Source organism: Trachymyrmex cornetzi, unplaced genomic scaffold (assembly GCF_001594075.2).
Source record: "Trachymyrmex cornetzi isolate Tcor2-1 unplaced genomic scaffold, Tcor1.1 scaffold1342, whole genome shotgun sequence".
In the NCBI taxonomy this organism is placed as follows: domain Eukaryota; kingdom Metazoa; phylum Arthropoda; class Insecta; order Hymenoptera; family Formicidae; genus Trachymyrmex; species Trachymyrmex cornetzi.
In genome coordinates this window covers 71,020-84,929 of record NW_017295920.1, presented here as the reverse complement: position 1 = coordinate 84,929, position 13,910 = coordinate 71,020, and the positions used below count along the sequence as shown (strand labels likewise).

Below are 13,910 nucleotides of genomic sequence, written 5' to 3'. Positions count from 1 at the left end.
ATCAAACAGAATAAGCAAATAGCTTATTATATAACAGTATTACTAAAAAATAAAAGTTTAATTTAATATCACTTTTTTATTGCGATTTATAAGAAATAGTTATTAAAAACGAAAGCAAATATGTCCAAAAAGAGAAATGAAATATTAATTTTACAACAATTCACATTTGCTCGCCGCTGGAATATAAAAACCAGTAGTGACTATCCTGGGTTAAGTGGATAGAAAATGACCTGGTCGATAGATTAGATTATTAGATAGAATCAGTATTTGGACGATACAAGTTTTTCCTTAAAATAGATTTAACAAATTTATGATACTCAAATTTTCTAGATATTAAATTAAAATGGAAATATTCGAGAACTGAAATAATGAAGTTGGGCGATACGAAAATTGTTACGTTTTAAAGGTAGTGCAATATAAATTTTAAATATTAATAAATACATTTTTTCTATTTTTTATAAAGAAACTTTTATTAAATAACATCAATAATTCGTATAATTAACATTCTATATACACTTTTATTTATTAATCCATGACAATCTAGCATAAATTAACATTAACTAATAAATAAATAAATAAATAAATAAATAGGTAACAATAATTATCACAATCGATGTTCTTTTATGAAATTCTTCAGCGCAGAGTAATGAAAACTGACGAAATATAGATGTGTAGTATAACGAGGCACAAAGTTTCTTTCTTCTAGAATTATCATGGACGTTTATTATAATATAGGTATATCCTCTTTAGTTTCCTTTTCTGCAGCTTCCTACAATTTTCTTTAAAGATTTGTGTCATTTATTTTATGTCAAATGCAAACAACGTAAGAAAGTGCAGCTAAAAAGAACAGACCTTGTTTATAGCCTTTTTTTACTGAACATCATTTTCCGATGCGCTTGCTAAATCGCTCGGAACAATATAGAGATTGGAATGCGTTCACAATACCCGTAAAGTTGTCGTCAGATTATCAATACTTGTAAGAAATATCAATATTCTTTTTAATATAATATTAATAATTAATAAATTTCACAACGTGTCTATTTAAGTATACATTGTCGTTTTAGTGCACTGTTAACATTTCAGTCTGTAACAACTATATTCGCATATAACGTAGAATTCTTATCGTTTGGATACTTAAAACCCGTGTCACACACAATGAAGATTGCAAAATAAAGAGTAGAATTCAGCCAATCAGAACAAAACGGATTAAAATTAAAATTAATTATCTGACTGGTCGAAATAATCTCTACTTCGCAATCCTCAATCTCCAATGGGTAGTGTGACACGGGCTTAAGGATATTTCACGATCGGCAATCCATATCATACTTGGAAACCGATCACATTTCGTTGCATGAATTTCAAGTGCCTTCAATATTTTTTTTTATAATAACTAATATTGAAATGTAAATTTAAAATTACTTGTTATTTTTGAGCAATATGAATTTTTCTCTCAAAAGCCGTTTTTCATAATAAATAATTTTGTAAATGCAAAATTTATAAGTTTTTGTAGGCGGAGCAGATAAATAAATTTTGCATATTCTATATAGTAATAATATATGCAGTTTGCATAAAGCAGTCTACTCGTTTTGAAACTAAAATTTTTTTTCACAATATTAATAATATCATCTTATTCGATTCAACTCGAAAATAATAAATAAATATAAATTAGAAATTATATACAAATAATTTCTCTGTGAATACCAGAGTACTAAATGGAATTATTTATGAAATTTAAAATTTAGCGAATATGATTATACGTATAAACTGTCCAACTTCAAATCATTAATTTGTGGACATTTCGACAAGACTACCTTTGAGTCTGCTTCTTATGCGTGAGTTTTTGTAGTTTTGCTTTCAATCCGTGCGGATTTAATTTTACTCTTACAACATCGGATTTGTTTTCGAACTTTTTACGAATTGCCTCCAGTCGTTCCTTTCGTATTCGTTGCTGTTCCCTCTTCCAGATGTCCTGTAAAATACTGATCTGTTGTAATTTGCTCGATCAATAATTTCAGACGCTGTAAATTATACCTTAAAGTCACGACAGAAACTAAGCCACAGATTAAAGAAGTCGTAAGGTTCTGCAGTCTCCAGGGTGGAGCCTTTAGGAATAAATTGATAGAACTTCAAAGCAGCTTTGAATTTGTTTTTAGCCTCCAGTAGATCTTCTTTTTCGCTCGCTAATTCGGTATTCGCCCTTGATAGAAATGAACCTACTTTCTTTTTGAATATTTTGGACGTAGATGGATCTGCTTCCACAATTGTACTACACATTTGTGCACATGCTAAAACAAATTAATTTCATATATCGTATATATATTTGCGTGAATTATATTTAAAGCTGATCCAAATAAAGCAAACGAGTGCGAATAAATACAAAAAAGAGTAATTACTTCAATGAGTACAACAATTTCATTATTCGCACCCGTTTTCTTCATCTGAATTCGGATTAATACTATTTCTGTAAATAGTAATTTAATTTTTTAAAGTATGTAGTATTAAAGCCGTAAGTTGTGGAATTGAGCCTAAAAGGACCAAAAATAACTTACATAATGTGCATAAAACTTATATATATTTATTTATATAATATTAATGATATATAAATGAATTAGAGGAGAAAATGTGTGTAAATTTTATCAAATATTTTAATAAGAAATCTGACATACACACACAAATGTAATTATAATGTTCATTCCTTTATATATTTTATGTTTACCAAATCCTTAAGTAAGATAATACTTTATAAACAAAAAAATGAATATACAATAGAAAATATAAAAATAAAGAATATAAAAACATAGAGAATATAAAAATAGAGATATAAAAATTTGTGATTGACAAAATACTGATAATACTATATGTAACACTCACATTGTAATTCTCTATCCAATCTATCCAGTTCTTTAGCGATCTCATCAAATTTGATTGTGGATGCCGCTTCTACGTCAGCCGGTTCAGGCACAGGCAAAGGCAATAGCTCGTCGAAATTATGCTCCTTTTCCTGGGACAATTTTGCATTGACGACGTAGTGCAACAAGGTGACGCCAGGTACGTTGGACTTCACGTCTTTCAACTTGCCGAGGATTTCTAGGCCGAAGCCATCGGCCTGGCCGCGCAGCATATTTCCGCCATTCATATAATTGCCCAAGGTCAATATGATCGCTATTACTTTTTTTAGAGGCTCGGAATTGATCAGAAAATCACAGGTAGTTCGCACATTGTTCAATTTATACGACACTGATGATATCGCGTCCTGGAATTCCGATTGCAACATCAGGCAGGCTATCCTTTCGGAGAAGTGCTTTATACCGGACAGCCGTTTGAGAAATAATTCCGGTTGATCGAGAGGAATGTCCGGAAAAATTGCTTCATGAGCTGCAATTTCTTCTATTTCCTTTTGCGTCGGTTTCTGCAAATCAGAAAATATCAAAATGATTCGGAATTTTCTGAAATTAATCTATCAGAAAATAAAAAAAAAGTGTATTTGCAAATATATACTTCATATTTTGCATTTTTAATTATATTTTTATCTCACAGTTTACTCACAATTTCGTAGATCTGTTGCAACGCTTCTAAACTAATCACGCTCGTGTCTAAATTATAAGCCGCATTCTCGATCTCGCTAAAATCAATGTGCAGACTCTTTTCAAGGATTCCGACCATCTTTGAGCGTTTCGAGTCTAATATTTTTGCAGGTTGGATCTTAGAACTTTTGAGAGGTGTCCCTTCATTTTTTTTGGTCGGATTCCTTTCTCTCACCTGCCTTGAAAATAAATTAGCGAACTCTTTCATGTTTAAATTCTCCTCCTCCGCAAGTTCTAACCACAGAGGCACCTAAATAAAACAGCACAAAAATAGCCACTCTTGTAAAAATCACCATTTTATGTCATTAGCGAATTTTATTATATTACAGTGTTTATTTTTTGCTAACCTGTGGTGATAAATCTGAAGTACTCGATGAAGTTTGACTGGCCGCAGTAACTGGTACCAAAATCCTCGTCCAGTATAATGGTTTCATAGGCACGTCAGGATTTAAAGGTTGCTTTCTCATAACTACAACAAAAGGGAGGAACTTGTGTTACGCGGTGGAAATATCGGAATCTTGAAGCCGAAAAGAGTGTACAGTGTACTCTCGATTAACAAAAGGAATTATCGAGAGTATCCTGTACTTTTTAAATCATGATACCTACTGGCTCTGCTCGGCGGGTTCCATCCTCCGATCGGTGGAGCGGGTAAAGGACAAGGTCCCATTGCTCCCGGGGGTGGCGGCGGTGCCACAGGCGGTAGTGGAGGACCTGCACCTGAACCTCCAATAGGAGGCGGTGGGGGTATACCATCCTGCATAGGCATACCTGGAGGCGGTGGCGGTGGTGGGGGACCAGTCATAGAATTCTGCTCCATTCCAGGTAACGGTGGTGGCGGTGGAGGTATCGCGCCAGTAATGCCCGCAAGTGATGGTGGCGGAGGTGGCGGCGGTGGTATCCCGCATGTGTTTAATATCGGCGTAGACGGCGGTGGTGGCGGAGGAGGTATGGTAATTTTCATAGAAGACATCTCGCACGTTGCACTTTGAGGAAGCATAGGTGGTGGCGGTGGAGGAGGAGGAGGTATGCCAATCTCATCGTTCTGCACCGGTTTGAACGGAAATGGGGGCGGAGGTGGTGGCGGAGGTGGCGGTGGCGGTATCGTATTTTGTAGAGGAGACGGTGGAGATATCCCGCTTATGATGACTTGCATAGGCGGAGGTGGAGGAATAGGTATTGTAGTATTCAACATCGGCGTGGGTGGTGGTGGAGATGGGGCAGGCGGCGGGGATGGCAATGTACTCATAGTACTTTGCACCGACATGGGGGGAGGTGGTGGCGGTGGTGTCGGTATCCTAGGAGAAGCATCCATCAATTTTGTCGACGATACTGAAACTGTCCTTTCGCCGTCACGCACCGACGTGGCAAGCGTAAACGGAGATGACGGTGGCGGAGGCGGTGGGATAAAAGACGTCGTTATAGATCTGCTTTTCGAAAATGCTTCCAGTGATAATGGAGGTGGTAACGGCGTTGGATACGACGCTGGATTTTCACTAAGCGCGTTTACTTGACTGCTATGTGATAAGCATGACCGATCGACCATGTCGATCGATGTGGAGGGAAGCGTAAGAGTCATCTTAACTTGGTCGAGATTCGTGACGTCACTTCTGATCGTTGATGATCCAGCATCTAAGTTACTTGTTTCACTGACGTTTTCATCGACCGGTGATATGCTTCTTGGTGATGTTTGAGTAGACTGGCCTTTAGTGATTATCTGCCGGTCTGTAGATATCTCGCGCAGCCATTTGATTTCATCTCTCAGCTTCTTCACCTCTTCCTCGTATGAATAAGTATCTTTAAGCATGGAGTGTTCACAGCAGACTTGGCTCGATTTTCGAGCTGAATGAAGTTCACTTGGCAAAGCGCAGATGTCTGTCCGGTCTATCTGATTAAAACAAGACATTCCAAAAGTAAGTAATCACGACGGATATGTCGATTGTTATCAAACGAATAGAAATCAGGATCTTACCATGGACGTAAAGTTTTTCTTCGCACCTTTGTCTGGTAGCGCAGAGGTCAAACAAATTGGCAGTTCTTGTTCTGAAAATTCCATTAATACAAAAAATATAAGATTAGCCTTTTTATTCAAATTACGATAAAGCTCGGCGAATATTTTTTTCGATCAAACCACAGAATATTTTTACTCTCTTGGCTAACACTTGATGAATCCTTCACGAGTATTAATTAAATTTCTGAACGAGCAGTTTTATTTCAACTTTAAGCTTTATATGAGCAGAGCATATTAATGATATTTATATCTTTATGAATTTGCGATTCATCCTAATTAATAATGCATGTTATGAAAGCAACGCGGGACTCTTTATCAAAGTGTAGTTCTTATCTCGTTTTATATTCAAGATGAACGATTCTTTTATATACCTTATCTTCTAATCGCTTTATCATTAATGTAATTTTTAAGAGAATATTATATAAAAGTGTCAATAAACAACGTATGACTTTTAATAGAAAACTTCTAATTACGCCATAGATTGTGAAGGAATCTTTTTGAAGCAGCCGAAATCATCAATTCATCTATGCTAAATTACAATTTAAAAAGTTACGCTGTGTTAGATATCTTTTTGTATTCAACGGCGATGTTGACACACATAAATGTACACACACGCGTCGTACACGTGCGAAAGTAAAGGCGCTCTTGTCTTTTTCTCATGATCACTCTTCAATTTCGCGTCCGTTCGAATTAGGATGTTAGACACTTCTCCATCTCGCAACCATACCGCAAATTTTATTTCCACTCCGGATATTTTACCACGGCGCTCCGCATAGAACTGCCGCATCTCGCTCGCAGACAGGCATGAGAGAACACGAGAATTCGAACCGAACCCTGCGAACCGCCCCATCGATAAGACTTATCGGCAAACAAGCGTGTTTGATTCGCGCGTATCATTCGCTATAACCTCGGCCACGAATGATACAGATTATTTGGTGGCCGTCTGAAAATACCTAATCGATACGTCACCAATGATGAAAGAACTCGATTATCCTTATCGTCAAATTCTGCTTAATTGTGCCGATTTATCGTTATCCACCAGTCTTACAACATCTCAATTTTTCGCAAAAGTCTCTCGTGCGTTATGTCACTGTGAGCAAAAGGTATACCGCTATGTTTACCCTTCGCAATGTTATCGCGCGCGTTCTCTTCCGTCACGAGATAAGATTCGCGTTAGACTCGCAATCGTCAGTGTGTGACGACTTCTAGGTCGTACGCTGACCTATAAAGAGCTATAAAAGTGTCCTATCTTGGAAGTGCTTCATCATTTTTATGCCCCGGTTTTTCGATGCGAGATCCGAACCCTTTAGAAAACTCATATCTTTGAAAAGTTCTCTTCTCTTAATATAAGATTAATTATCGTTAAATTATAAAATTGCGACATCCCACACAGCAAAAATTTCCGAAATACATCAGATAGATATCCTAAAGATATCGCATATCCCAAATATATCTTTAAGATATCTCTAAGATGTATTTTTGATACATTTGCTGTGTGTGATGTGTCTCTTTTCAACAATCCCAATCTCGATCGCTCATTTCTCTCACCTTCGAATCGCTTGTAGCGATCCGTCTTTTGGCAGGTGATATTTTTAGAGCTTCTTTTCTTCTTAGCGCTATTTCGATCCAAGGTCAAACTAGCCACTCTTCTTAGCACTCTATTTTCGTTTGCAGAAGACTCTACGTAGACGCTGTGTCGCCTCTGTAAAGTGCGCGAACTCGGTTCCGATACCGCATTCTTTTCACTCGATGTTTTGCCTAGAAATGAAACATTTTTGTTTGAGACGTCAATGAAACCGGAAGCGAGTGAGTCACATTGATTTATTATAGGTTGCGTTCTATTCACTACTAAAGAATATATAGTACCGAAAATCTACTCTCCAGATTCTTTGGAGTGGAATTTCACTCTAAAGAGTGAAAAATGAGCCAATCTTAAAAAAGATTATCTTCGTATCATATACAAGATACGACGGTTTATACCGATAATATCGTAAATCTATGTTTTAACACCTACTTATCCATATTGCATAGACTATTACACGCGGTTTTATGAGTCATCGTCGATTTATTTAATCTCTTAATAGCATGTTAATAGTTCTGCAAAATTACGTAAGAAGATACGTGTGCAATTACAAAATTAATCTTTGATATAATATACGATAATTTTTCAATCCATTACTACACATAATGAGTCGTTCGTGTCTGAAATAATTTTCATCACCTTTACAAGTATGCAGAAATTATGAAGTGATTCTTACATAACTTTAACATCTTTAAAAAATATCCGTAAGGTTGTGTATTAAAAAAAAAAGGAAGAATAGAGATCATTATTCCCTTAACCCTCAGTACCTACATCTCAAAAAAGTCTCTATCTACCCACATCCGAGTATTTGTAACCCAGCATTTTCTTTTGCTTGTATCTCAGATTGTAGTGCATCGATTTTAAATAATTTTTTTTTAATCTACCGTTTGTAGACTGAAAAAAAAAAAGAATTTTTTAGTTAGAAAGTCTAAAATGTCGTAACACAAAAGATATTTTGCAATAAGTGAAAAGGAATCGGAAAAAAATGTCTGAACTATGAAAATCGAGGGGGTTACACTAACCCTTTGTGAGTACTGAGGATTAAGCATTTTACGTAATTATTTTAATGGTCTAATAAAATTATTTTCAGATCAATATCTGTAACTTCCAGATATTTTAGAACAATCGTTCTTTCTCGTATTATTTAAAAAAAAAATACACAGGATATGAATGATCTATTGTGTGTACTAAGCGTTAATAAAATCCTTCTCACTTATTCGGGGACTCATCACTGAGAGATGGATCTTCTTATGCTTCGAGATTATAAACGAAGCTTTCTCTTCCTTACTATCGATCGTCTCCAGGATCGGTTTACGTTTCATCACTTCTAGTCTCGTGCCTGCCGTGACCGGACTCATAGTAAGCTCTCCGGGATCAGTAAAGACACTATCGCTCGAGGATTCCTGACTGGGCGGCGTCGGCATTTCCGTAACGATTAAGCTCTTATTCGCCAAACGCCATGAATCGGTCACCAACAATGGTGGCAGCTGGGTCGTCTGCGGTGTCGTCGGTGTCTGAGCTGGTGTCGTCGTCGATGTCGTGGTACTTGAGCGGAAAGACTCCGTCGTTGTTACGCATGGCTTCGCTGTTATTACAGTATCTTTGCGACATTCAGGCTCTACACTCTCCTGCGTGTCCTAATTACAAAACAATTTTACACTATGACTATTACTCAAGGCGGAGACACCTACAAAGCATGAAATTTCTTTCCTTATACATCGTTCGATCGACATTTCGATTTTTTTGCATTGCGCTTCTCATGAAAAATTAGAGACAAATTATATATCTTTATTTTACTTTAATAGATATGTTTCAGTATGTTAAATTATACGAAACATCTCACAGAACCTTGTCTTTAAAAAAATTCTCATCCAATCGATAATTTACTAATCCATCTTGAGAGAAAAAGGTGGTACCAAATACATACCTTGGATAACACCACCATTGGTGGCGGCGGTGCCGGTCTTTTGACATGACCCGGTGTATGCACTTTCTCAAAACTGATCTTGATCGGCTCATGAGGTTCATCACGTCTTTCCGGAACTGCGGGCGGTTGGTCCCGCTTCTCCTTCCTTTGGTCCTCGATCGTCTCGGGTTCGACATCCGTGGACGTGGACGTTGGTATCGGTGGTGCAGCATCCTTCTTCTTCTGCTTCTTCTTACTATCGCTCTGTAGATTGCCCATCGTGCTGGGCAGTTGTGGTGTCAGGCTCTCTAGGTTGCCCCAGGAGTAAAGTAGTCGGATGTTGTTGACCCAGAGGTGTAAGAAATCCGACAGCTTTGATCGCGGCGGCCGCGCCTGGGTCGCGGCTGCGCCTTGACCATGGTGGGCCTGCATCCGTGGTCGATAATCGGGAGTTGCGACACCCGCGATCACGGCGTCGTCGTTCAAACTCTCTCGCCGCGCGTCGACCGCTACGAAAGCAAACACGAATATTCGTCACTACCTCGCCAATTTGTCCGATCCGCTCGATGATTTGAATCCAATAATACAATCATACGTCTAAGGCCCAGTTTCACAACTGATGGTTAACTCTTAACCGAGGTTCAACTTATTTATTATCTCTTTTCAATTCTAGAATTGAAAAAAGATGAGAAATAAGTTGAACCTCGGTTAAGAGTTAATCGTGAGTTGTGAAACTGGGCCTAAGACCTTATGTTAACTTAATTAAGCTAACTTAACAATAGTTCTAGTTAACTAAATTTTTGGCTAACTATACGACCTTAGCCCTAAATATAAAGCGCCCCCAATTGCATTTTCTTGGAAGAGGCGATAATAAAAGTTAAAAAAAACTAACAAAATATAAAAATTGTTATAAAAATAATTTTTTTTTTTCAATAAAACAGTTTTTTAAATTTATTTTTCGTTAGTATAGTAAAAGATTTACGTCAACTTATGGGGATTTGTGGCTAAAGCTGAAATATTAATATAATTGTGCACTGAAATCTTATATTAGGATAAATTAGAGCTTAATTAATTGAAGGAAAAGAAAAGAATTAATTTTAATTTACAGATTCACTCGAATTGCTCGACATATTACAGAATTAAAGACAAACACGAATAGCTGTTTACATAAATGAAACATAATTGCATACAAAAATGCATAAATAATAATTCTATTCTTGTCGAAATTTTCTATATTTAGTGTGAATCTTCGATATTAATTAAGTAGATGTCAAGATTAGATTAGCATTAAATGAGATCTTGAATATTTAAAGCAGTACACGGAAAGATAATTTGAGCAGCAAATGTAAATTGATGTTGTTCGAGTCAGGTTGATCTTGAATTACCTCAATAATTGGATATCGTTGAGTAATCGGATATACTGATAGTGCTAATATTAATACACCTTATGGCTTATGTCACACACGGTAACCAAGCGATACGGCACAACGACACGCGGCGTATGCTATCGTCTGAACACTGACTGTGAATATGCCCGTATAACACGATCGATCTGTTATTACTGGGGCACATTGGTGTCATTGGCAACTATTATTATCTTGAACTTTTGAGATTAATCGAATAATCTCACCACGGAAGGGAAAAAATGAAAGCGAAAACTTTTACACGGATTTACGTGATTATTAGCACGATAAAGTGATAATTTCTTTCTCAATAGGATAAGATACGAGAAAATCTGAAATTTTTCCGTAGTATTCGAAATAAAAAAAGGATCGTAAACATTTCTACCGACGATTAATGCCCAATTTCTTCACTTCCAGATAAGTTGCGGATAATCTTATCCAGGAGATATCTCCATTGTATTCTGGGAGGTATCTCTTGGATAAAGTTATCTAAAGGTGAAGAAATTTGACATAAGTAATACATTCTTTAACGAGATAAAATATATTTAACAGAATATTATGGAATTGATTGGATTGGGTCTCTACGTCGAGTAAAATAAACTTTTGTCGATATCTTACATCTATATGTATGAATAGAACGGTGCATAGATGAAGTCTGGACTGTAGGATGCGATTGAAATCCGGACATTTTTGTTGACGATAACTTCTCCAGTGAAACGAGACTTTTCACGGATATTCACAACATTCTTCATACGTCTTGATTCATAAAAGAGATGTCGCAAAACTGGATATACGATTTTAGGCTTGAATTATAATCAGTATAATGCTCCAATATTTTCCTCGGTACAACATTTATTTTACTTTCGTGATTAATAAATAATTATCGTCTCGCTTATCTCGATCGTTGTTACTAATATTTTTCTTGAAGAAATCTTCTATTCTCCATGTTGCATATTAATACTATCGATAATGTACAGAATATTAATAAACCAAATTTCCTTTCTACCTCACACACAAAAGATACACGTAATGTTTTTGCAGCACCGAAAAACGACGACTTCGGAGTAGCGATTCGATACACCACGTGGTGACGTCGGTCACGCGACCAGAATGCCGTACCACTGATGCTTTTACGTTGTTCGGCTCTTATTATACCTCGGAAAATCAATTTCAAGGAACACCTCAAGGACAGGAAATAATAGAAGCATTCTTCGGCATTATTCGGTATTATTCGGTAAACTGAGGACAGTTCTATTCAAAAGTAATTATGTAAGTTTACAATTAGACAAATTAATCAGCTTAAAAAATTACAAATTAATTTTGTTATAAATTAATTTTTCAATTAACTATTAATTAAAAGATTGCAATAACTTTTTAAATATTTTACCGTCAAGCTTACACAATTATCTTTACAATCAATCATTTCAGGATTTTTAAATTATAAAATAATATAAAAATATTCCGATTTTTTCGTTTTATTCTACACTCGTTAAAACAAAGGATAGTTAATATGAATATTAAAGGAATATTTAACAAGAAGATTCCATCTATCGATATTATTTATAATAGATACCCGATGCTTCGACTGAGAAAGCTCGACGATGTTACTACCATAGGTAGCATTATTGGCTTCGTAACATTATTACTATCATAACGAATTAAAATCACTGTCAGGATTTCGAAGCATGGATTACCGAGCATGCTCGGTAGAGCCTCGCGCGCGTCAGAGCAGCTATTATCGTAACGCTAACAATAAGAAGAGCGTGCCGTGTAATTCGACGCGACGGCTGAGAGGAGCTCGTTTCTTACCCTCTTACCTGATTTTCTCGCGTTTCGACAGCATCATCAACATATTACACGTCGCATCGTGCAGCTCGCGCGTATCACTGGAAAGAGTGGAAGCTTGCATGTTGTCCGTTATCGATTGTTCCCGGCGACGTGCCGCCCCGCGCATTTTTCACCGGCCGCTCGCGTCGCGACGTAAAATATCGCCTCGGTTTCCGAGGGAAACAAGGGATATCGCACAGGGTGAAAAGCCTTAGAGCGTTTTATCTAGCACAAAGTGGGAGAAAGCCACGGACGGCGCAAGCTCGCGCCAATCGAGCGCACGAGGTCGATGTCTCGATGCGGAGGTCGATGAAGGTAAAACGGCTACCTCTCGATAGTTCGTATTCCTTGTGATATAAATCGCACGCGGGAATCTGGGACTCGATTTTCCATAAATTCCAACTGTTTGGCGCCGAACTTTTCCTCAAAATACGTCGAGACGCAAACTTTCGAGATACCACCTGCAACACAGAAGCTTACATTGTAATACAGCCTTGGCTGTATTGCAATGTGGAAATGTCCACTAAGGAAGCCTGACTCGAAGCTTTGTGGTCGGCCGCAGCGTTTCGTCCTGGTCCCACATTACTAGACTCATCAGTAAGGCGATGTAGTGTGGGACTTGCCTTAGACGCCTGGAATGAATCCAGAATGATATTCTATTTAAAGGGAATTCGCGCGGCGCGGTGCTTACGCGAACCGAGTGAGTCCCGTGGACCTCTAGTGGCGAGTCGCCACAGCAATTTCATTGGAAAATAATATAGTCATTTTTATAACAATTTTAATATTTTGTTAGTTTTCCTTTAGCTTCTATTACCGCTTTTTCCAAGAAAATGCAATAAAACAAAAAGAGGGTGCTTTATACCTGTGGCCCAAGACTGTATGTCATTGCAATGTTACTACAGTATTGCTGGAATGACCTGTGCTGTATGAGTGAAATTAAAAAATATATTTGATTATAAGCGCCGGCTGGCGCTATTTAATTAATTCAGAAAAAAGTGCATCCTCATATTTGCAGCTAATTTAGCGAGCGACGTAATTAGAAAGAAACTCTACAACTTAGCTGCACGTCTTCATTATAATAATCTTTTTATAACAGCATACCATTTCCTTTTTGTTCCTTTTTCTCTTTTGATTTAACAAGACATTATAAAACGTTCTAATTAAAAAATATAGATTGAAAAAATTTATTCAAAGAACTCTCTGCAGCTTTTGCAAATAAAACGATTGCAATTCTTGAGTTATAACTTATAACAAGAGACTCGCGAGAGAGAGTAAAATGAGAGGAAAGAATCGAAGACGCAGATCGTCGCTTCATCGTTTATTTTATATTGCAACATAAAATTTGTACAAATAATAATTCATTATAATATCATAACTATGATGGGTATTAATTAATTATACGGATCTCTCGTGGATGCAACGCGTGCACGCACGTGCGCGCGACGCAACATGCGTGCGATGTACGCGCGCTATTAATTAATATTGCGAGCAGCCGCACGCAGGCACGTGACACACGGTGCGCACCGGATCGTCACGGAGGCTCGGCGATTTTCCCGAAACCGATCTCACCGGCAAAAGTCGACGGAATCTCCCCGTGAGG

At 37.2% G+C, this 13,910-nt stretch overlaps 1 protein-coding gene across 1 annotated transcript; it reads right to left on the bottom strand.

Annotated features, from left to right (window-relative positions):
* Positions 1–624: 624 nt before the first annotated feature.
* Positions 625–12,376, bottom strand: LOC108770806 (formin-2). The gene is made up of 12 exons (XM_018522524.1): positions 12,301–12,376; positions 9,102–9,589; positions 8,388–8,811; positions 7,141–7,350; positions 5,554–5,624; positions 4,191–5,469; positions 3,932–4,053; positions 3,547–3,834; positions 2,872–3,409; positions 2,032–2,285; positions 1,812–1,969; positions 625–973 (listed from the first exon to the last, which is right to left on the bottom strand). The coding sequence occupies exons 2-12, from the start codon at positions 9,510–9,512 to the stop codon at positions 937–939; spliced, it is 3,792 nt and encodes a 1,263-aa protein (XP_018378026.1). The 5' UTR covers positions 9,513–9,589; positions 12,301–12,376; the 3' UTR covers positions 625–936.
* Positions 12,377–13,910: the final 1,534 nt, after the last annotated feature.

What these genes read in the sequence shown, in the direction of transcription:
- LOC108770806 (XM_018522524.1), bottom strand. Translation starts at nt 9,512, where the DNA reads ATGCAGGCCCACCATGGTCAAGGCGCAGCCGCGACCCAGGCGCGGCCG. An exon ending in AGTGATGAGTCCCCGAATAA is followed by an intron (nt 7,351 to 8,387) that starts GTGAGAAGGATT and finishes TTTCATTTCTAG; the next exon opens with GCAAAACATCGAGTGAAAAG. An exon ending in CTTCAGATTTATCACCACAG is followed by an intron (nt 3,835 to 3,931) that starts GTTAGCAAAAAA and finishes TGTTTTATTTAG; the next exon opens with GTGCCTCTGTGGTTAGAACT.